General features: G+C 44.4%; 2 protein-coding genes across 2 annotated transcripts in view; both read right to left on the bottom strand.

Moving 5' to 3' along the window:
• Positions 1–14,209: 14,209 nt before the first annotated feature.
• On the bottom strand, positions 14,210–14,899 carry LOC310778151 (uncharacterized protein). The gene is made up of 2 exons (XM_083638502.1): positions 14,491–14,899; positions 14,210–14,315 (listed from the first exon to the last, which is right to left on the bottom strand). The coding sequence occupies exons 1-2, from the start codon at positions 14,887–14,889 to the stop codon at positions 14,235–14,237; spliced, it is 480 nt and encodes a 159-aa protein (XP_083494628.1). The 5' UTR covers positions 14,890–14,899; the 3' UTR covers positions 14,210–14,234.
• A 147-nt stretch (positions 14,900–15,046) lies between these two features.
• The window catches only part of LOC310777748 (aryl hydrocarbon receptor-like), a gene marked incomplete at its 3' end in the record, with an annotated part of 38,922 nt that continues 29,872 nt past the window's right edge, over positions 15,047–24,096 (bottom strand). The window contains exons 6-11 of the mRNA XM_083638113.1: positions 18,934–19,070; positions 18,607–18,809; positions 17,154–17,263; positions 16,760–16,901; positions 15,159–16,243; positions 15,047–15,072 (exon numbers count right to left, since the gene is read on the bottom strand). Coding sequence (XP_083494239.1) covers positions 15,047–15,072; positions 15,159–16,243; positions 16,760–16,901; positions 17,154–17,263; positions 18,607–18,809; positions 18,934–19,070 — 1,703 coding nt within the window. The remainder of the gene's footprint in view (positions 15,073–15,158; positions 16,244–16,759; positions 16,902–17,153; positions 17,264–18,606; positions 18,810–18,933; positions 19,071–24,096) is intronic.

The following is a 24,096-nucleotide window of genomic DNA, read 5'->3' as shown; positions in this document are numbered from 1 at the left end:
CAGACTGGACAGCTTCAGACTCTGCTGTAGTGTGTTCCAGGTGGAGGGGGATCAGACTGGACAGCTTCAGACTCTGCTGTAGTGTGTTCCAGGTGGAGGGGGATCAAACTGGACAGCTTCAGACTCTGCTGTAGTGTGTTCCAGGTGGAGGGGGATCAAACTGGACAGCTTCAGACTCTGCTGTAGTGTGTTCCAGGTGGAGGGGGATCAGACTGGACAGCTTCAGACTCTGCTGTAGTGTGTTCCAGGTGGAGGGGGATCAGACTGGACAGCTTCAGACTCTGCTGTAGTGTGTTCCAGGTGTAGGGGGATCAAACTGGACAACTTCAGACTCTGCTGTAGTGTGTTCCAGGTGGAGGGGGATCAGACTGGACAGCTTCAGACTCTGCTGTAGCATGTTCCAGGTGGAGGGGGATCAAACTGGACAGCTTCAGACTCTGCTGTAGTGTGTTCCAGGTGGAGGGGGATCAGACTGGACAGCTTCAGACTCTGCTGTAGTGTGTTCCAGGTGGAGGGGGATCAAACTGGACAGCTTCAGACTCTGCTGTAGTGTGTTCCAGGTGGAGGGGGATCAGACTGGACAGCTTCAGACTCTGCTGTAGTGTGTTCCAGGTGGAGGGGGATCAAACTGGACAGCTTCAGACTCTGCTGTAGTGTGTTCCAGGTGGAGGGGGATCAGACTGGACAGCTTCAGACTCTGCTGTAGTGTGTTCCAGGTGGAGGGGGATCAGACTGGACAGCTTCAGACTCTGCTGTAGTGTGTTCCAGGTGGAGGAGGATCAAACTGGACAGCTTCAGACTCTGCTGTAGTGTGTTCCAGGTGGAGGGGGATCAGACTGGACAGCTTCAGACTCTGCTGTAGTGTGTTCCAGGTGGAGGGGGATCAAACTGGACAGCTTCAGACTCTGCTGTAGTGTGTTCCAGGTGGAGGGGGATCAGACTGGACAGCTTCAGACTCTGCTGTAGTGTGTTCCAGGTGGAGGGGGATCAGACTGGACAGCTTCAGACTCTGCTGTAGTGTGTTCCAGGTGGAGGAGGATCAAACTGGACAGCTTCAGACTCTGCTGTAGTGTGTTCCAGGTGGAGGGGGATCAGACTGGACAGCTTCAGACTCTGCTGTAGTGTGTTCCAGGTGGAGGGGGATCAAGCTGGACAGCTTCAGACTTTGCCCCTTTCGGAACTGCTAACATAGCTTACGCTACTACGCAGTCCCTTATTAGTACACCGCCGATGTAGCCTAAACAGGTCGCTCCGTCTGCTAAATTTTTCAAACTACTCGATAAAGTTTCGCAAATGAAGTTTCAAATGTACTTATGGACCGAAAAGGGTTGTGTGAACCTCCGCGCGTGATGTAGAAACAATAGCGCCACTAATAAACATGTTTAATCCCTCACTGAAACCCGGGTCTCATTTCTGCAAAATGAATCAGCTACAAACACTCGTCTTCTTCTGCGCTGCTGTCATGGGTGGTGCGCAAAGCAACCATAGCGCTCGCTATCACTTCCGGCCCCTGGCGGCCGGAAGTGGCACTTTTGTAGTTTTTTGCAACTCCAAAAGTTACAAAAAACTACAAAAGTGCCACTTCCGGCCGCCAGGGGCAGTTCCGAAAGGGGCAACTTCAGACTCTGCTGTAGTGTGTTCCAGGTGGAGGAGGATCAAACTGGACAGCTTCAGACTCTGCTGTAGTGTGTTCCAGGTGGAGGGGGATCAAACTGGACAGCTTCAGACTCTGCTGTAGTGTGTTCCAGGTGGAGGGGGATCAGACTGGACAGCTTCAGACTCTGCTGTAGTGTGTTCCAGGTGGAGGAGGATCAGACTGGACAGCTTCAGACTCAGCTGTAGTGTGTTCCAGGTGGAGGAGGATCAGACTGGACAGCTTCAGACTCTGCTGTAGTGTGTTCCAGGTGGAGGAGGATCAAACTGGACAGCTTCAGACTCTGCTGTAGTGTGTTCCAGGTGGAGGGGGATCAGACTGGACAGCTTCAGACTCTGCTGTAGTGTGTTCCAGGTGGAGGGGGATCAAGCTGGACAGCTTCAGACTTTGCCCCTTTCGGAACTGCTAACATAGCTTACGCTACTACGCAGTCCCTTATTAGTACACCGCCGATGTAGCCTAAACAGGTCGCTCCGTCTGCTAAATTTTTCAAACTACTCGATAAAGTTTCGCAAATGAAGTTTCAAATGTACTTATGGACCGAAAAGGGTTGTGTGAACCTCCGCGCGTGATGTAGAAACAATAGCGCCACTAATAAACATGTTTAATCCCTCACTGAAACCCGGGTCTCATTTCTGCAAAATGAATCAGCTACAAACACTCGTCTTCTTCTGCGCTGCTGTCATGGGTGGTGCGCAAAGCAACCATAGCGCTCGCTATCACTTCCGGCCCCTGGCGGCCGGAAGTGGCACTTTTGTAGTTTTTTGCAACTCCAAAAGTTACAAAAAACTACAAAAGTGCCACTTCCGGCCGCCAGGGGCAGTTCCGAAAGGGGCAACTTCAGACTCTGCTGTAGTGTGTTCCAGGTGGAGGAGGATCAAACTGGACAGCTTCAGACTCTGCTGTAGTGTGTTCCAGGTGGAGGGGGATCAAACTGGACAGCTTCAGACTCTGCTGTAGTGTGTTCCAGGTGGAGGGGGATCAGACTGGACAGCTTCAGACTCTGCTGTAGTGTGTTCCAGGTGGAGGAGGATCAGACTGGACAGCTTCAGACTCTGCTGTAGTGTGTTCCAGGTGGAGGAGGATCAGACTGGACAGCTTCAGACTCTGCTGTAGTGTGTTCCAGGTGGAGGGGGCAGAGTAAGTAACGCATTTTTACCACGCTCAGTACGGACTGAGGGGATGGAGTAAGTGATAAAGTCCTGGGTGCGTAGGCTATAGCTGGACTGTTTGCAAAATAAATAGGCAGATAAGTGGGCAGCAGACCTAGGATGGATTTGTAAATGAAAATGTACCAGTGCAAAGTTCATGATAAACAGCATCCAGCAGATGGAGACAATTAGCAGACGCATTCATGTACAGAACATCACCATAGTCCAAAAGAGGCAAGAAGGTGGCAGCAACCAATCGTCTCCTTGCATTAGAGAAACAAGATATATTCCTAAAGAAGAAACAGTTTCAATCGTAGTTTCTTTAGAAGATTATCAATGTGAAGTTTAAAGGAAAATCCATCATCAATTAAAATGCCTCAGTATTTATAAGAAGACACAAGCTCAATAGGGGTACCCTGCACTGACACGATGCAGGGAAGATCAGCTGGCACCTTCTCATTAGAAAAAAAGCATGGCTTTGGTTTTGTCTGCGTTTAACACCAATTTGAGGTGATACAGGTGTGACTGTAAGACATCAAAAGCAGACTGCAGACATTCAAAAGCAAGAGCAACAGTGCTCGCACAACAGTATAAAATGGTATCGTCCGCATAAAGATGAACAGAATCATTAATATTTTGCCCCATATCATTAATAAAAATTATAAAAAGGGTTCGGGCCTAAGACCAAACCTTGCGGCACAACATTAGAGACATTAAGAACACTGGAGGAGAGATCACCAAACTGCACACACTGTTTACGGTTAGACAGATAATTTGCAAACCAACCAGTTGCTTGAGCTGACAGACCAATATCTAAGAGGCGCCGAGTATGATTATGTTTGAACCACTTATTCTTGAGTAGGCAGTACTTCTCTTCATCTGTTAGTTGTTTATTTTTAAACTTGGCTGGATCTAATTCATGTAGAAATGTGTCTCTTTGACATCAGTTATCTCACCTCTCATCTCTCTCTCCTCTCCTCCTGTCACCTCTCTTCCAGCCTGGGCTCCTCCAGTGTGGCTCTGCTTGTCTGGTCTCTCTTGTCCATGTGTGTCCACTGTCACCTCTCTTCCAGCCTTCACTGCTTGTCCCTTTCTCTGTGACTCCTCACTTGTCTCTCCTGCCAAAGAAATTTAAATAAAATTATATACTTTTAACAGTACATAAACACTTTGCAAACTAGGGGGGAATGTCACCACTCACCATAGGGCGTTTGGGTGGGTTTGACGGGCCACCATATTTTCTTTTTACTCCTAATGGCCTTAGCGGAGAGTGGGATGTCATAGAGGTCTCCCCGAGCGCGTGCATATATTTGGCAAGCTCAGGAAAAAAGTGGAATGCGCGCACATCCTAGTAGACAGGTGCTGGACCAAATGAGATAACTTAAGAAAAATGATAGAGGTCCGCACACTGTATAATGCTCCCGAAGTGGATTTATTAAAAGCACAACGTTTCGGACGTCACGTCCTTCATCAAGGTGCAATACAAAACAGGTGTGGGGGAGTGGTATAAATACCTGGGGAAATGGGAGTGTCCCAATTGATTAAAAGATACACAGAATGCACACTAGGGGGCCCTATTGACCAGAGTAGACAATCAAAAAAACTTGGTTGTCCTAGAAAAAAACACATTAGGCCTACAGGCCTGTATAACAAGGAACAGAGAAAACAAACAGTGTCAAACGGGCAAGGCTCAGCAGTGACAATGTGTCTAATGTAGGCTCAAAGACTCTCTTTTTGATGATGTGGTCACTGGATCGACAACTGATACAGACTCCTTGATGAGATCACTTAAGAACCTTACCATCCGAGAGACTAAACAGTATTTACATGCTGTAACTTTGAGTGACTACCTGCGCAAGAAGATTATTCCACGGGGTCTCAGAATTCAAAAATCCCCGGCATTGGGTCTCAATAGTCCAAAATTCTGTGACCGGTGGTGTGAGATTCTGAACAAGTGCTCGTCTGATTTGATGGTACTTGTGATTCAGGAGACTACTGAACAACTCGCCAAGACAAAGGAGGAGTTTCAACAATCCATGAGTCAACTAGACACTGAGCTTACTGACCCAAACAGACTCGTTGAACTGAAAAAGGAGCTTGAACAACTGAAGGAGAAATATCAACATGAGATTAAAATGATCAAACGCAAGAAGTTCATGAGGGACACAAGGGATTATGCGTCAGGCAATGTGTATTTCTGGCGCACCACAACCAGAGATCCAGCCAAACCACCTCAGACGCACGGGGGTGCAACCTCTGCCTCTGCACCTTCACCCTGGCTCTCCTCCACCTCCGTGGATTCCGACTCCAGCTGCCAGTCAGGACGCGGCCGCGGAGCGCCTTTTTTAGGCAATACCCGCGGGGGCCGCGACTACGAGCGCCATCCAAGACCACCTCGCGTACGCGGCAAGGGGAAAACCCGCTACCCCATAAACGCACCAGACGAGGACTACGTAAGAAGCCTTCGGTACGACACCAGGAGCTCACGACGTTAACGAACTTCTCCACCAAACCCCTGACTGAGACCTGCACGTCCGCTCTCAACAAGGGGTTATCATTTGCGCCTACTTCTACCAGCAAGGACTTTGACACCATTATTGACTTCCAGAAATTCTTTCGCACACTTAGACTGAGAGAATTCTTTCATTCTAATGAGCACGCCCATCCAGGAGAGGGACATGACTATATGAACACCACTGAACAGCCCAGCCCACCTGTGAACCGCTCTTCAGGTAAACCCATCACGCCATTTAGAAAAAAATCTACCTTTATTCCTCCTAGATGTAGAAACGCATCCCTTGACACATATTGTCGTTTAGTAGACCATGATGTGCGCTCTGTCCTTAAAGACCAAGAAAGAATATAAGGTTTATAATAACATGACCAAAGATGAGAGACAGGCTATATCTGAGCTAAGCCATGATAAAACTGTTATTGTCCGACCAGCAGACAAGGGTGGAGCTATTGTTATTCAGAACACCTCCGATTATGAGTCTGAAATCAAGAGACAGCTAAATGATGATACTTTCTACCGCCAACTGTCAGGTGATCCTACTAACCAGTTTAAACGTACTGTACATGACAAATTGAAATATTGGTATCAACAAGGTGAATTGACGAAAAATGAATATGAATTCATGTTGACTGATTTCCCTGTGATCCCTGTGATATACACTCTGCCCAAGATCCATAAATCTCAAACCACGCCCCTAATTGGTAGGCCTATTGTCAGCAGCATAGGGTCCCTGACGACCAACATCTCTATATATGTTGACCACTGTCTGAAACCCTGGGTTACCTCTCTATCCTCGTACACCAGGGACTCCATGGACTTTATTAATAAACTGAAGTCTGTACAGTTACCGACAGAATCTATCCTGGTAACACTCGATGCGTCTAGCCTCTATACCAACATTCCACATAGTGGAGGTATAGAGGCTGTAAACTTTTTTCTGAACCACAGATCGCAGTCTGACAAACCCAGTACTGCATGTATTTGTGATCTGACAGAAACAGTACTTACTGCCAACAATTTTTTGTTTAAAAACGAATTCTTTCTACAGACCAAGGGTACTGCCATGGGCAGCACCATGGCACCAAATTATGCTAACCTTTACATGGGACATTTTGAGAATCACTTTATTCTCGACCCAGATATTAACCCTTTTTTCCAACACATCCTCTGTTACCAACGATACATTGATGACTTGTTTCTGATATGGACGGGTAATGAGGAAACACTTGCTGAATTTCATGTGTATCTGAATGCTGCTAATGAACATTTGAAGTTTACCATTGAATCCAATCACAACAGCATTCGTTTTCTAGACGTCCTTGTCATGAAGGAGGGTGATGTAATACAAACAGACTTATTTCGTAAACCCACCGATAGGAACACCCTACTACGTGGGGATAGCTTCCACCCCACCCATCTCATAAAGAGCCTCCCCATTAGCCAATTCCATCGGGTCAGGAGGGTATGTAGCTCAGATGATCGATACAGCAAACAGGCTACTGATCTGACGAATAGATTCATGGAACGGGGATACAGGAAGGAATGGGTTGATGTAGCTACTGAGCGTTTTAGCACCATGACACAGAGTGATGCATTACAACCGAGAGTTAAAACCTCTCGGGATCAGTCTCCATTGTGTTTCACGACATACTCACCTGTGGGTTCTGAATTTCAGAATATTCTGAGAAGACACTGGCACATCATAGGCTCAGACCCTAAACTCAAGACCCTTTATAAGGAGCCCCCGAGGTTAGTCTTTAAACGCCCTCCCAACCTTAGAGATCAGTTAGTCAAGTCATACACACCTGAGAGTAAAAACACATTCCTTGATAATATCTCAGAAGGGAATTACAAATGCGCTAACTGTGCACAGTGTGGCTTCACTGCTAAAAGCAAGACGTATAAGCACCCACATAGTGGTAAGACACTTAAGATACAGGGTGTCATCACCTGTAGCACTCCCTATGTGATTTACCTCATCAAGTGTCCCTGTGGTCTTGTTTATATAGGCTGCACCACCAGACCCTTACGCACCAGGATTGCTGAACACCGAAGTAACATTAGGTGTGGGGATGAACGCAACCCTGTGGCGGTGCACTTCAAAAAGGCTGCATGCCACAACCTCTGTTTCCTCCAGTATACAGGAATTGAAAAAGTTAACAAACCCCCGAGAGGTGGCGATCATAAGCGCCTGCTATTACAGCGTGAGACATATTATATTCACACTCTTAACACCATGTCGCCAGCAGGCTTAAATGAAGAGTTTGATGTCAAACCGTTCCTGTAGGCTATTCTTTCTGTATACTCATTGTTGATATCTTTCCAAGCTCAGGTTTTCCTCATTACCATATATAAGAAATACTGAACATGTCATGTGTAGTGTGTAGGCTATGATATACACATGATATGCTAAATGTATGATGTTTAAAGAGCTATATAGGCCTACATTAGACACATTGTCACTCCTGAGCCTTGCCCGTTTGACACTGTTTGTTTTCTCTGTTCCTTGTTATACAGGCCTGTAGGCCTAATGTGTTTTTTTCTAGGACAACCAAGTTTTTTTGATTCTCTACTCTGGTCAATAGGGCCCCCTAGTGTGCATTCTGTGTATCTTTTAATCAATTGGGACACTCCCATTTCCCCAGGTATTTATACCACTCCCCCACACCTGTTTTGTATTGCACCTTGATGAAGGACGTGACGTCCGAAACGTTGCGCTTTTAATAAATCCACTTCGGGAGCATTATACAGTGTGCGGACCTATATTTGGCAAGCTCCCACTCTGAACACAAACCTGTCCAGTGTCCAATTTGTAAAGGCTAGCACTCCAGTGAACAGGTTTTACTCATTTACATACTGAGAAGAGCGTTCTCAATGTTATTAAAACAGTTGGTGTTAAACAGAAACATAATTTGTATTGTATACCTTCGTTTAGATGCTTTGTTTATTGTTTTAATCTGCGAACTAACCATTTTTCTATGCCTTAGCCGTTCACCACCATTATAATGTGTGGACCCAGGGGTAACCGGAAGTAAATGTAAACATCCCCGCTGATTTGGTCTATAGACACTGTTCAAATTAACCAGTTGGTACAAATTGTTTTTACATGCAGATTGTCTAAATAGGCTATAATAAATAATACATAAATATATAATTAGGCCTTTATATAAATTGCCGTATAGTAGGATAGACAGCTCTAGCCTGCATATTTCAATCCAAACCTAAAGAGTTCAATGTCAGCCTAAAATGATTAAAATCTAAGATCTTTGCTTATTTGCCTATTGGATTTGGATACAAGCGGCTACTATTTTTTTAATTGGATATTTAAAAAAGCAATGGGGAATGTTCACCTGTTATCACCTAAAATGAGTTCATGTTTGTGCAGCCTGTGTGTGTGTGTGTGTGTGTGTGTGTGTGTGCGTCGTGTGTGTGTGTGCAGCCTAGGTTTTCAGCAGTTCAGAAAAGCTCAATTCAAAGGAATGCATTTAATTGTGCTAATGGGAGATGCATGGGTCCTCATCATCCTCAAATTCTCCCATATTCGGGGAACAGTTTGAAGAAGAAGATGAAGATGCATGCTACAAAAATGAAATTTAAGACACAAGGTGGCCAAGTCTAGATTTTTGGTATAGCGCCCCCAGTGGAAAGAAAGGTACCAGCCGCCATACCTCCATCATCATCTCTATTTCTTTTTCTCTCGCTCTCCTCCTCAGTTCGCTGTCCAACGCTGAGCTTTGTTTGGCGTAATCTTCTCATGGTCTCTGTGGCAGTGAAGGAAGCAAACACACATGTGAATACCGGCCTCTGCTAGGATAATCAAGTTCCAATGGAAAAAGGGGGGGGGGGGGGCTAATTTCAAACATAAATTTCAACCCTTAGACAAGCTGAGTGGAAAGAAAAACATTCAATTGACGCGGTTGATCAGATTACCATTGGAATTATTGGAATGAATGTTTGAATTACTAGCTAGCAGTAGCCACTGCGTTCCTTTACCCATTCCATAGGCAGCTCCTGTATTGAAGATGCAAGCACGGGAACTGCCTATAATTTCTCGCCATACGTTGTTTGATTGGGGATGAATGACACAGAATTACAAGCAAGCAGACCACACTAAAATTCTCTAGTTTCTACCTGGCTTTTCACCGTCAAACCGCATCGTATCGCGCGGCGCCCTGAATGCTGCAGCCTGCAACTGATGTGCTACTCGCTGCTACTAGCAAGCTAACCTCGCGTCACCAGGCTCTTCTCGGCGAACTAGCAAGCGCAGTCCCTGCTTTGTTGGCCCAAGCCCCCAGCAATAGCGCTGGGCTTTGAAGCCATTTGAACATGCTGGCGAAGCTCTGTATTGCAAGTCACGTGACGCCATGCAGCCCAGAAAGGAAAATTCCCATCCACTTGCATGGGGACTCCGGCAGCTGTTAAACCCAGTGGATTTTTTTCCGGGTGTCACTCAAAGTATAAAACGACTCTTTTAATTATCAAGTAATTTTTTATGGGGCATTTTTTCTTCAGAAGCCACTAAGAGCCGTATACGGGGGTATTTTCTTCTTGTAATACAATCCATGGGTGGGAGGGGTGGGAGACGTCATGGAACACGTCATGGCACACATGCGCACTTCGCCTTGGCCTGCATAGTCAGAAAGTAAAACCAGGAAGAAAAAGCCCCCATGATGGCTTCATGCGCCAATGAGCTACCTCCGTCCGAATGCATGGGTGGGCGATCTTTTTTTTCCCATGATGGCGAAGGCATGACCCGCCCCTCTCTGCCTCTAATTGGCTGACTGCACTCGACTGCTCTCGCCTTCTTTCCAGGCGAGCCAGAATTATCTCAAAAAATATATATAAACATAACTCTAGAAAGACCACAGCGGTCATTTTGACCTTTTTGAAATTGATGTGTGAATTAAAAAATGCAATGCTGCTTGTACGTCTGTATTGTAATTTAAAATAGTTTTTATATGAATTACACAAAAGGCAAAGAAAATATAATTTTTACCTAGAAAGACCATTTTGCCCCTCACTGAATTTCCCAGGGTTCTAGATCTTTTTTTAGTCTATATTGTCACATTTAGGCATTTTGTCTTTTTTAAATATATCTTAACACAATAAATGCATTAATCTTTCAATTGGGTATTTATCATGAGAGATTATAGTTTGGAATCTAGTGGTCAAAATGACCGCTTACTTCTAGGAGTTATGGAATTCTGGTCCTTCTAGTGTTAATGACTTGTGGGAAGTGAACACACATCTCAGGAGGAATGAGCGGAAAATTGGAACAAAAACATTGCAATGTGCCAACAAGCTGCTAACTCTAGCAAAATCTGTACAAAAAACAATCTACACAGGCTGGCACTGGAGTCACAGTGCTACAGTTACAGCACATGTTTATTTTGGCCTTCATATTCATAATAAGTCTTAAGGCTAAGTTGTCATGTTTGGTGTTGAGCCTGTTGCATAAATGAACACTTGAATGTGAATATCTGGAGGTCTCCTTGTTATGTGTGACATGTAAGAATAATACATGAAGTTAATAGAGGGGTTACAATTCTTTATAGCAAAATAAATTAGACTTGTCCCCATGGTAATATCTGGTACACAATGAGTACAAAGCAGTTATATTGGGTAATATCTGGTACACAATGAGTACAAAGCAGCTATTTGGGTAATGTGGATAATTGTCAAGTAGCAGAATAAAATGGCAATTTCTTGTGTGCAGTCAAATATGCATGAATGCGCATTTCTCTCTAAATATATCATTAGATAAGGCAAGAATAAACAGAAGAAATGGTATGCTACAGCTGACAGATGATTTAAAGTGATAGTACAAGTTTATACTGCAGTTTTGAATAACATTCCCCAATTTAGATATATTCACATTGAAAATTATAGCTGCCATCTCTCCCATATCCATGTGTAGGTTTATACACTCCTGACAAAAATTGAAATAAATGAATGAAACCTGGCTGTTTTAAAGTGCCTCTAATCCACCGTTACATTTCAATGGATTCCCCTACCCCCATCTCTGACAGAAGTCCAAATTAGATCACATTTGGCTATAAAAAGGTGTCCTTTCTCTGAACGTGGTATAGATGATCTTTAAAGTTCTTGAATATTTGCCAAGCACTGGACTATCATATCAGAGAGAACATGTTTTTCTACTGTATAGCACCATTACCTATCAAATCACTGTTACAACATGGGTATCTTCAGAGCACATCTGAATTATTTTTATATATTAAAAAAAAAGAAAAAAGAAAAATGTTCTTGCTTGTGGGGACCTCAGTAAATCGTCAACTAGGGAACACACTACTGTGACAGCAATATCAAATTAAATAAATTATACAGTATTTTAATACTGTATTGTGTACATTTCATGTTATACATACTTAGATAATGTATCTAAATCATGTTGTAGTTCATTTGAAATTATTGTATAATTGGGCAACTATTGTAACTCAAAAAGACGTGGTCTAACATCTGACTGTCTCTGGGTCACAATGTTTTCCAACAAAGACGTGAAGAGTCGGGGCAAAGCTGCTACCTTCCTTCCTTTAGTTTCGCAGCTATAAGCTGAGGACATCGAAAGTCTTTGGAGAGAAAAACAAAACAACATTAAGCAAACAATAAAAGCCAATAACAATAAACTCCCTTTGGTTTGGGATCATTTATATCATTAATAAGAAGTTGCATTTAGTTTGATCAAAACATTGATGGAAGTCATAGTCACGCTGCTTGTATGTATGAAGCCAAAATATATAATGATAAATCATAATAATAATAATAGATTGAATTTATATATAGTGCCTTTCTAGATACTCAAAGCGCTTCACATTTCAGGGGGGACGGGACTCAACTCATCCACCACTGATGTGTAGCACCCACCTGGGTGATGCACGCCAGCCATTTTGCGCCAGAACGCTCACCACATCAGCTATCAAGGTGGTATTATATATATATATATATATAGATATATATAGATATATATAGATATATATATATATATATATATATATATATATATATATATATATATATATATATATATATTCTCTATAGAATATAAGGAATGTATGACAATACAATCATCTACAAATTACTCCAAACACATGGACAGAATTTGCTTATCTGTCATGCCGACCCTAAATGCCACTCAAAAAACGGCACTGACAAAGTCTGTTGAGGCCAGTTTTTGTCTTGAAATGATCCAAGAGAGAAAACACAAGTGTGCACGAAGAAACTAAGTGGATATATACAGTACTGCATACATTCTGAGTGTGGAGGGTAAGCAAAACAAGAAGCAGAGCTATTATATAGCTTTACAGAAAACCAGTTATGGTAACACATTCACATTGCGATACAGGAAGTTCGTAGTCTGAATATCCAAATCAATTGAAATGGTACTTCTCCTTACAAACAGCAGCTGTGGCTACCGTTATCTGTCCTTTATTCCTCAAAGTCATGCGACTCCATGAGGCTGTAGTCAGCATTTCTTCTCCTCTCTACTGCTCCGGCACCGTCCGCTACCATTATATCCTGTTGGTTACAGCAGACACACTGGGGGGTGTCAGAGCGAGACACACCATCTCCGAGTCACTTCCTGTATCTGTCTCACCAAGGTCTATTGGAGTCAATGGGAGGAGTGAACGTGATTATGACAGATTATTTTGCTCCCTTAGTCATCAAAGTAAATATTGGGCCCATTTTCAGAAGCCGCATATCTTCTGAACATTCTGACACTAAAATGGCATTTTTCAGACGGACAGATCAGGAGATAATTAAATTTGTTCAAGACCTGTCTCTGTCTCAGCAACACCCTCGCGCGAGATTTGGCAACAGGAGCTCATGTTATGCAGGGAGTGATTAACTAAACTTTAGCTAAAGCTACGTGTGAACTTCGTTGATGTAGTAGCTAAATCTGTGGCTGGAATTTTTTTTTTTAATGGAATATCTTAGTTACAACTAGAGTGAGCTAACACGGGGCAGCGTTGTGTTTATGTGTGTGGTTTGTGTGGAGTTTGGGAACTCACGATCTCAAGCTCAAGTTAGCTTGCTAGCTCAGCACTAACCCCCGCACCAGGATCTCTCTCTCACAACACTTCAAGGGGAGAGGTGACCACATGACCATTTAGGAGACCGGCAGAGTACCATTTCTTATTATTGGCGGAGCCTGCAGTGGTGTATCTCTAATATTAAAAATCTCTGGTTACAGCTTCCATTTAGCTGACAGCACACTTTAACATTATTAGTTGACTTGCAGCATGAACCACATATTGAATGTGTTGTGTTAATAACAAATGACTACATGAAGCCGTTTGTTAAATTTTTGCACAGTCAAGACGCAGATGACCAAATGCAAAACCTCAAACGACAGATTGTAATGCAATAGAGTAGATCCCACCTCCTGCCCCCCCCCCCCCCCCCCCACACCACCATCCTGCTACGTGTCTTTTCCAGAACATCTGCAGGCCTGGATAGTGAGCAGCTTCCATCTCAAACTTCTGCAATATAATTGGAAGGACAAGGTTATTTTTTGTCAGTAAGCCACAGCAGATGCAGCATCCATAAAATATGAGTCTCCCAGGGAGAGAAAACTCCTCATCGATCCTTCCTCTGTGCAGTCGGTGAGGGGTGACCTCAACGCCAACAAGGCTAGGCAGCTCCACAGGAAGAACTAATCTCATTAGTGCTCTTAGTGGTCGCCTTTCCGAATGACGTCACACGGATGACATCACATCGCATCTCTGTCGGTGCAATCGAGGCGCTCTGAGGGTGCTGGAGAGGTGGCTCTGAGGGTGCTGGAGAGGTGGCTCTGAGGGTGCTGGAGAGGTGGCTCTGAGGGTGCTGGAGAGGTGGCTCTGAGGGTGCTGGAGAGGTGGCTCTGAGGGTGCTGAAGAGGTGGCCATGGGCTTGTGTTTTACGACAAGTTGGTGCTCCCATTAGGGAGGGCAGGGACGGTGAACGGGTCCACGACACTGCTCGGGGGAACTTTGGGGATCTGTGGACGAGAGGGCAGAAAACAGACGTGATTATGTGAGCATATAAAATAATAAACTTAGTGCATAGATGATGATTTACTTTGCCTTCCCGAGTAACATCCAAATTCATCCAAAAACGTCAAACAGAAACAACAACCACCAACAGATTTGTTGCTCACGAGGTTATTATCTCACCTGAGCTTCATCATTCCAATAGAAGTATGAAGGCTGTAATGATCCGTCCTCAGGGGGATAACCTGGTACAGTCGATCCCAGGCCAGAGCTGTTTCCACTGGACTGAGTAAGACTGATGCTGCCTATATCTCCATGTGGAGCCACCTGAGGGCCGGCATGGGACGACGGCAGCCTCATCGCCTGGTAAGGATCCGCAGGCCAGGCGGCTCCCGCTGTAGCGGTCGTGACCGGCTGGGAGAGGGCGGCGGTGGGTAAGGAGGCGAGGGTGAAGGGGGAGATTCTGCTGGATGGGGCGGTAAGTGGGGATCCTCTGGTGCAAGAGAGTGCCAGGAGAGGACTGTTTTGTCTGGTAGGCACAGTAGCAGAGGAAGGTACGTGAGCTTCTCTCTTTTCAAACATGCAGCTGCCAGATAATGGCTGTGGTGGCGGGCTGTACTGGAATGACTGACCTGTTGAGTTAGCGCTGGCCGACGCGTGTGAAGAATGCACGGTGAGTGTGTGATGCTGGAGACTCGCCGCCGGCAGCTGCTGCTGCTGTTGTTGCCATGATGTGTGTTCACAGTGCGGAGGTGGGCCCTGAAGCTGTGAACCCATATGCGCCTGCTGTGAACGCTGCACATTAGTGGACCCTGTCCCCATGTGCCTTAGTGCAGGACTATATTGCACACGTGGCCGAGTCACCGCCACGCCAGGGTTGTTGTGGACATTGTTGTTGCCGTGTGTCGATGGTAGCCACGATTGATCTGCTACTCCGGGCTGTGATTGAACAGCATTATACGGCGGTGTAGAAGCCACATGGTTGCCACAGTGGTAAGCGCTGCTACTTGAAGGCCAGAACTGATAAGCGTTTCCCAGGCGAGCAGTGCCGGCCTGGATCAGTCTGTGTGCAGCTCTGTGAGACTCTGTCACAACTCCAGGACTGATTTTCAGTCCTGTCAAACCGCCATCATCGCCAAGAACAACTCCCAGCAGAGACTGCTCTCCAAATCCACTGAGGTTAGCATTCATGTCTGTCATCATCTGCCACTGATGCTCATCGCTTGAGCTGCTAGAGCTGTGCAAGCTTCGGTTGCTGGGCAACACAGGCCTAGGGGAGTGGTGTCGAAAGGGGTCAGAAACCTCAGAAACCTCCACATATCCACCCGTCTCTCTCTTCAGAGCCTCCTCCACATATGAGAATACATCACTGGCTAGTATGTGATGTAGTTCCCTTGATTCTTCTTCCCTCTCCTTATTCATCCTGAGGAGCGCATTCTCCCAGTCCCTCAGCTCTGTCTCCTCCACATCAAGACCCCCAATCCCTCCATCCACAATTTCTCCCAGGATCTGCTCTAAGGAGTCGAACATCATTTGCGATGGGTGGTCCCCTTTGTTGGGCCTCCTCTGGGAGTCATGGAGCTCCCCAGGGACACTGAGCAGAGCGTGGCTGTCAAGGAAGGCTTGCTCTATGGAGAGCTGGGGGTTGAAGGGAGAGTCCTCTACCTGAGGAAAGACCAGAGCCTGGGGGCTGGGCTCCTGTGGCTGGGCGTAAACAGAAGGGTCCTGCCGGAGAAGAGATCCCAGGAGAGAGGCAGGATCCAAAGGCTTCTCTGTTGTGGGCTGCTCGGGGCCCAGACCATCAGAGCCAGGAGGACCTGAGACGGGCAAGGCATCCAGAGAGAGATACGAGTCGTACAGGACGCCTTCTCCGGTGGCAAAGTTGAAGGGGAGCTGCTGTCTCCTCTGCCGCAATTGTTCTTCTCCTTCTTCATTTCTAAGGAAAAATAAAGACAATTAAAGGTTAATATGAGGCACAATGAAAGCTCTAATGAGTAGGTGTGAGTGTCTGAACAGCCTTTAAACATGTGTGAGTAGTACATATACAATAAGAGATTAATAGATACAATATTATATATATAATATATATATATATTATATAGCAGAGCGTATTATATATATAATATATATATATATTATATATACATATACTATATATACATATATATTTAAGCAATAGATCATGCCGTGGTATATGCTTATTATACCACACCTAAGGGTTGTGCTTCGACCGTCGTGCAAAGTATATATAGTATATATATATATATGCGTCGTCGTGCGAAGTATATATAGTATATATATAATATACATATATATATATATATATATATATATGTATATATATATATATATACACACACACACACACACACACACACACACATATATATATATATATACACATGTATATCTATATCCATATATACATATATGTATATATACATATACTCACGTGAGGGCTTTCTGGCGAGCGATGATGAAGTCTGGTCTTCCGGCCTTGAAGACCACCCGGGCATTAGCCTGGACCCACACCCACTGACGCATTTTGGTCAGTAGCCTGAAGAATGTGAAGCCACTCTCACCAGTCTTGATCACTGAGAACAGAGCAGGCCGACACGGGACTGACATCAGAAAACATCACCGACCGCAAACACCCTTATTTAAAAAAAATAAAACTGTGTAAATTTACCAAAAACAAATCTACACAATATAACATGGTATCATCAAAGAAATGTATCTGTGGTGAGGCGCCTGAACTGTAGTAGAGGGTGAATGTTACTACTGTGTATGGTATACATGTAGGACAGTGGATGAAAAGAGGATGATGTCTCCACAGAAGAACTCACTCTTGAGGTGGTTGTCAGCACAGTACATCATGTCCGCAGCATGGATGAACTGGTAGCCAGAGCCCGGTGTTGTCAACTCAGTCTCTGAATAACCCAAAACCAACTTCCCTCTGAAATGGAATCAATTAAACAAACAAACGACAGGCTGTTACGGGAGGGAAAATGCACCAAATGGGTTAAGGCAATTTCACTTATAATGCTGATCCAGTTCCATCCTGTGTAGGAAGCAATTTACACCAAAGTACACAAGTCCTGTGTCACTACTAGTGACACAGGACTTTCTTGTGTACTTTGGTGTAAATTGGTGTAAAGTGACTCACTACCATTCACAAGTGTACATTTCCACTTCTGTATGGTATGTCCTCTTATAACTTCATCTAAAGGAGATGTGTTTATGCTCTCTGGCAGATGACATGTCACTCCAGAGATCAGTTGATCAATCATCAAATGAAAGATGTTTAATTTCTTCACTTCTTAAACCAGCTACGGGGAACTTTCAACGTCTACATTTAATACTGATGCATCACATCTTATCTACACACCAGCAAATGAGACCGTCAGTGAAGAGATTGCCGATTTTGTTGATTGTTTTTCTAAATGCCTGTGAGACAGGGTTGAGACAGCGGGACTTCCTGTGTTCGCGTCCACGTGAAAACGGGATGTAACTTTTGTTTTCCGGCCGACGAATGAACCAATAACGTAATAAAACAGCGGGGGATGAGGCTCGATGTTCGTGCGGGCTATAGGAGAAGCCCTGGCCGCCGTGTCGCAGCTACTAGCCACAGTCACACAGCCATATCCAATGCTGCCGCTGCTTTGGAACTGGAGACAAGCGCGTCACCAGTTAAACACACCTTGCCCTGATGTATGGAAAGTAGGGGTGTCACGATACACTCAGTTCACGATACGATACACGATATTGGGTTCACGATAACGACACGATATTTTAACAATATTTTTTTGCGATCGATTTGTAAGTTGAGGGGGCATCCTCCACGCTAATTTGAGTAATTTCACCATTTTCATCCTCCGTGTCTGCAACGTCCCTCGTCTGTTCAAACAAAGCAATGAAAAGGAGAGCGAGCATGCAATCAGATGCATGTTCAGCTTCTTTTTCTCGCGATATGAGATTTCATCTCAATGATACATATTGTCACGTTTTGATATCTGATATATGAAAGACAACTCCACACCCGCGCCTCTTCGCACTCTACCATGCGAGGCCAGGCCATGTATAGAACAACAACTTCGGTGTTCAGGAAATGCAGTGTCTTCGTTCCCCGGGGGGAACACTACCGGTTTTGTCCACAGGGGCCGCTAAGATCAACACAAAATGAACGCTCCTCGTACCCGCTTTAACTCTTGGCTAGGGTTGTTTTGTAGAGTGAACTTAACCTGGGTCAACCCATTCACACTGACAATCAAACCTGTGTGTTTCCAACACAAGATATACCTGGTGTCTATTCCCATGGGAGCAAAGTCCATTCTGTGTTTTGTCTGGAAGATGAGGGTCTTCGTACGGATCTCCATGACTGAAGGGGGCTGCAGAGGTGTGGCGATGGCAAACAGAGCCAGCTGAGCAGGAGCCACAGTCCCATCGTCCCCCGTCTTGCCCTGGTAATGCAGGTACTTCAGACGCCCCTGGAAGTTCAGAGCCTGGAAAGGAGTAAACACGTTTACATTTGCGCATACTTTACACATGCAAACATATCAAGTTCAGAGAATCATAGCAAACTTCAAAAATATCCACGGATTAGGTTTGGTGCGAATTTTCTATTACCAGGAATCCAGAAGAGTTGTCTAGGAGGCAGCGAAAGCGACAGCAGAAGGTTCTTTCTAGGAAGGAGGAGTTCTCTGGTGGGATGTGCTGGGGGCGGGGCATGTAGCTCCTTATGGCTTCACTGCTAGACTGGATATCTGGGGAGACATTTGATTTCTGTCAAAGACCGGCACATTTATGGATACCACTGTATGTGCCTTAGAAAGACTGTCAGTACTGTATCTGATCTAACCCTAACCCTTAGAAAGACTGTCAGTACTGTATCTGATCTAACCCTAACCCTAACCCTTATAAAGACTGTCAGTACTGTATCTGATCTAACCCTAACCCTTAGAAAGACTGTCAGTACTGTATCTGATCTAACCCTAACCCTTAGAACAGTGGTAGCCAACCAGTCGCCCGCGGGTGACCAGTCGCCCGCGGGGTGGCACTGTGGCGCCCGCAAGCCACGTTCAGAAAAATGTAAAAAAAAAAAAAAAAAAAAAAAATTTTTTTTAACACAAACAAGACAAAACAGACAAACAGGCTCAACCACAGGGGAAAGAAAGAAAAAACAAAAAAACGAAACAAAAAAATATAATCAGAAAAATTAATTTTTTATTTGTTTTTCTCCTCCCTTCCCACAATAACACACAAATGTAGAAAATAATTTGTTTAACAATGCATACGTTTTAAAAACGTTTATTGTCTGTGTATAATTTATTGTCTGTGTATAATTAATTATTGATTAACTATTTTGATCCGCCTGGGCTGGGGTCAAAGTTTAGTTTTACGTTACGTCACTACGTCATTCACTCTGCGACAGTGCGACTGCCAGCTGCCAATGATTATATCAGTCGGCTAAGCTAAATGATGGAACGCAAGAACAATGGCAGAAAAGTGAAAGAAAAAACATTACCAATTTCAAGAGGAGTGGGAGGAAGAGTTCTTCTTCACAACAGTGAAAGAAAAGAGTGTATGTCTCGATTAAATGCATAATACTCATTATTTAAAGGTAAATCGAGCAAATTTCAACAGGTAGCCCCCGACATGACTCTCTACCCTTCAGGTAGCCCTCGACCTCAAAAAGGTTGGTGACCCCTGCCTTAGAAAGACTGTCAGTACTGTATCTGATCTTTTGACAACCAGATCTCTATATGAGATTATGTAGCATCAATCTAGACAAGTGGCAACAGAGGTTCCCAAAGCCAGAATGCTGAACCACTAATATGATTAGTGTACAACAAAGTGTATAGGTGTTCTCAGAGATAATCAAGAGGTCAAGTTGAGGTCGAAGGAGCACTTGTAGCACCTCCTAGAGGGCAGGAGCTAGTCATCAGGGTGTAGGTCAGGGATACTCACGTTGCTTTGCCCGGGGGCCACTTTTGTAAAATGATAGGAGGCCAGGGGCGAGTTAATAAACAAACCATATACATTGTTTGATATTCATTATCGACTCTGATGAAGACGCAGTCGCGTCGAAACGTTGGTCTGCAGTCTGCACCTAGTGCGTTAAACGGTTTCCCTGTTCCCTTTTCTGCACAAGTCAAAAGCCTCGGTGTCATCCTGGACAATACCCTTTCTTTCGCCCCCCCCCACATAAAAAATATCACCCGGACTGCCTTCTTTCACATCCGCAACATCTCTAGACTCCGCCAATCCCTCTCCCAATCCAGCACAGAAGTTTTGGTCCATGCATTTGTAACATCCAGGATTGACTACTGTAACTCTGTTCTCTCCGGCCTCCCCACCAAACTCCTCAACCGACTCCAGCTCATACAGAACTCTGCCGCCCGGATCATTACCCGCACTAAATCCTCTGATCACATCACCCCCATTCTCATCCAACTCCACTGGCTCCCTGTTCCATACATAATTAACTACAAAATCCTCCTGCTCACTTATAAAGCTCTCAACCACCAAGCACCCATCTACCTCTCTGACCTCCTGCACGACTACACCCCCTCCCGTTCCCTGCGCTCCTCCACTGCTGGTCTCCTCACTGTCCCTTCACACCGCCTCACTACCATGGGTGCAAGGGCCTTCAGCTGCACTGCCCCCAAGCTCTGGAATTCCCTACCCCCACACATCCGACAGTCCGACACCATCACAACATTTCAAATCCCACCTCAAAACCCACCTGTTCAAAGTGGCCTACTCCCTGTAATTAATGTCACTTCTGCTTCTAATGTCACTCCTGCTGTAATTTGCCCTGTTTTTAATATGTATTTGTTCTTATTACGTGAAACTGTTTTTATATGCACTGTAAGGCGACCTTGGGTGTTCTGAAAGGCGCCTCGAAATAAAATGTATTATTATTATTATTAAATCTATTCCAGTGAATCGAGTGCTCCAGGTCCTTCTTGGGTTTACCCATTTATTTCTGCTGCAAACAATATACATTTTTCTGTAGCGTATTGTAGGTTTTTGGGGTGTCAGCCGGAGTTTAGTCTGACAATTCTGTGCACACAGGATAGTTAGTTAGCTTGCGTTAAGTTAGTTAGGTTAAGTTAAATTAGTTAGATTAGTTAGGTTAAGTTAGTTAAGTACATAGAAGTGCCTGGGCACCAAGCAGACGGCGGTATTTGACAATTTAGCTGGAGCTCAGTCAAACTTGATTACCGGTATTTCACGTTAGTTTTCATTGTGAATTAGAAAATGGTTGGAGGGCCACCCTGCACCCTATCGCGGGGCCGCATCTGGCCCCCAGGCTGCAAGTTGAGTATCACTGGTGTAGGACATGGGTAGGGTCAGAGACCATTTTCTGAGCCTGTTTGACTGTGGCCTGTTAAAAAATGTCCTGAACTGACCCCCATAATTCTCACTGCTGTCTCTGTGACTTCAGCTTCACTGTGAGGATGCCAAACCAGACAAAGATGCCATATCGGATAAAGCTCTCAAGAGAAGCATATATTTCTGGTTGACGCCAAAAATGTTCAGTCTGCATAGGAAATAATTTAGCATTTTGGACACTTGCTCAGCTTGATCATCATCCTTCCTTCAGACATAGCCAGATGTATAGGCCAGCAGCCAAAAACACAAATACAAAATACAACTTGCTACATCAAGGGGGTATGTGCACTAGGGATGTTCATTTTGAAAATTTTCCAAAATCGATAATTGGTGAAAATTAACGATCAATTATCGATTATCGATCTTTTTTTTTTTTACAAAATGAATGCCTATGGCAGAAAATACGAAAGACAACGTGTTCTCCTCAATGAACTCTTTATTTCAATGTGTCTCCTCTCCAACACTGCTGTCCCCGGCGCATGCCGGTGTGAATTTCCCATGTTTAAAACAGTTTTGTTGGCACAAAGGCCCGTGCCCAGCCAGAAAACTAGAGACTATATGAAGCTCCACCTCACGTTAGTCGGCTGTGCAATGGAGTGGTGCGAGGAGGAACGAATTCCACCCAAACCTAGTCCAAAAAAAATAAATAATAATAATAAAAATAATAATAATTAAAAAATCGATCCAAATGCCACAGGATCGATTCCAATCCTTAACGATCAATTATCGATTTTCGATAATTGATGAACATCCCTAATGTGCACTTAGGGCTGGGCGTATACATGTATGGACCAGAAGTAATATCTCAGTATTTTCTACGAAGTGGGCAAAATGTTCAGTTGTAACTTGGTGCTTTCATAGAATATTTACACAACGAGATTTCTTTGATAAATAATCACCAGTAATGTGGATATAATGACTAAGTGGGGAAAGGCAAATGATAGAACAGCTAGAACAGTCTGGTAGGTTCAGAAGATTACATCATTTGACAGGAGTCTATCTGTGGTCCAACTCTGCTCAATTACCGTAATAGCAGACACCAGCTGATCCAATTTAAAGTCATTCACCGTCTCCATTATTCCAAGTCTAGATTGCACAAGATCTACCCTTCTGTCTCACCACTATGTGATAGGTGTCAGGTGTTAAGAGGGTACATTGTCCCATGCTTTTTGGTTTTGTGCTTCATTATCTGGTTTTTGGGCCAAAATATTTGACTGGTACTCTAAGGCCTATAGAACAACCCTTCAGCCGGAGGCAGAACTCGCCATTTTCGGCTGCTCGGAATCCTCTCTGCTCCTCCCTACGGCCGTGCAGCAGTCTCTGACGCAGGGAACGACACCTTCTTTTCAGCTGTGACTGACGGACATGATCTCGGTTATACGTATGGAGAGGCTCCGGTTTTTTTAGGACAAATTCTCTTGGGAAGTTCTTGGTTATCTGGGACCCGTTTCTGGCCTATTTGGATGAGGTTAATAGCAGTATGTGACTCGCATAACTGACTTCTCATGGACCCTTTGCGTAGGATCCCACGCACATCCCTTGCAGGCACATGGGGACCTTACGTGGCTGGTAGTGCCAAGCTGTAGTATTGGAATGTGAACTATGTTTGTTTTTTCTTTCTCTGTCTGAGCCTTTTGTTGTTTCTGTTTTACGTTTTGAAAATTGCAAAATAAAATATATATATAAAAAAAGAAGATTACATCATTTTACTGTAATGCAGCCTTTAAAACTAGCAAACAACACTTTTGCAATTTTACAATCTAAATCTAAGAAGATATCTCTCATATCACAATATCGGCTATGTGCACATTAAGCAATCTAAATGGATGAGTTTCTGTACTTTAGACCTTGCAAAAAGATACACACACACACACACACACACACACACACACACACACGCAGACGCAGACGCACACGCACACACAGGGTGTTCATCCAAGCCATTCGTTGGCTCCGGAAGGACAGACCAGTGTGTGTAGTAAAAGAATCCCTGCAATTGCCAAAGAGCTGTCAGCAGGTGGAAGCGCAGTGGTCTGGTAATGCCAGCAGAGGTCTCCACAATGCATTTGTTTGCCCTCTTGATTTGCCCATAACAAAAGGTCCAGTGTCTTATTATAGGTGTTTCTGAATCACAGTGAACATGGTTTTAGCAGCGGTCTTGGGACCAGCTTCAGGGTGCACGTCACAATGATAAAAGAGGGAAAAGGCCAGCACTCTAAAATGTCCTTTTAGAGTGTAATAAAGGTTATGTACAGCAGGGAACAACGCACGCGTTTCAGCAAACAGCCTTCATCAGCGTTGAACGCTGATGAAGGCTGTTTGCTGAAACGCGTTCGTTGTTTGCTGATATAAGTCTACATTTGACTTGTACAGGGATAGATATTGATGAGT

This window comes from Poromitra crassiceps, assembly GCF_964638095.1.
Source record: "Poromitra crassiceps genome assembly, chromosome: 6".
Classification (NCBI taxonomy): domain Eukaryota; kingdom Metazoa; phylum Chordata; class Actinopteri; order Beryciformes; family Melamphaidae; genus Poromitra; species Poromitra crassiceps.
This window is presented reverse-complemented; position numbering and strand designations above follow the sequence as displayed.

Coding starts and splice junctions, on each gene's coding strand:
- LOC310778151 (XM_083638502.1), bottom strand. CDS start 14,889: ATGTTTGAAAAGAGAGAAGCTCACGTACCTTCCTCTGCTACTGTGCCT. Junction 14,316..14,490: donor ATTGGAATGATGAAGCTCAG/GTGAGATAATAA, acceptor TCTCGTCCACAG/ATCCCCAAAGTTCCCCCGAG.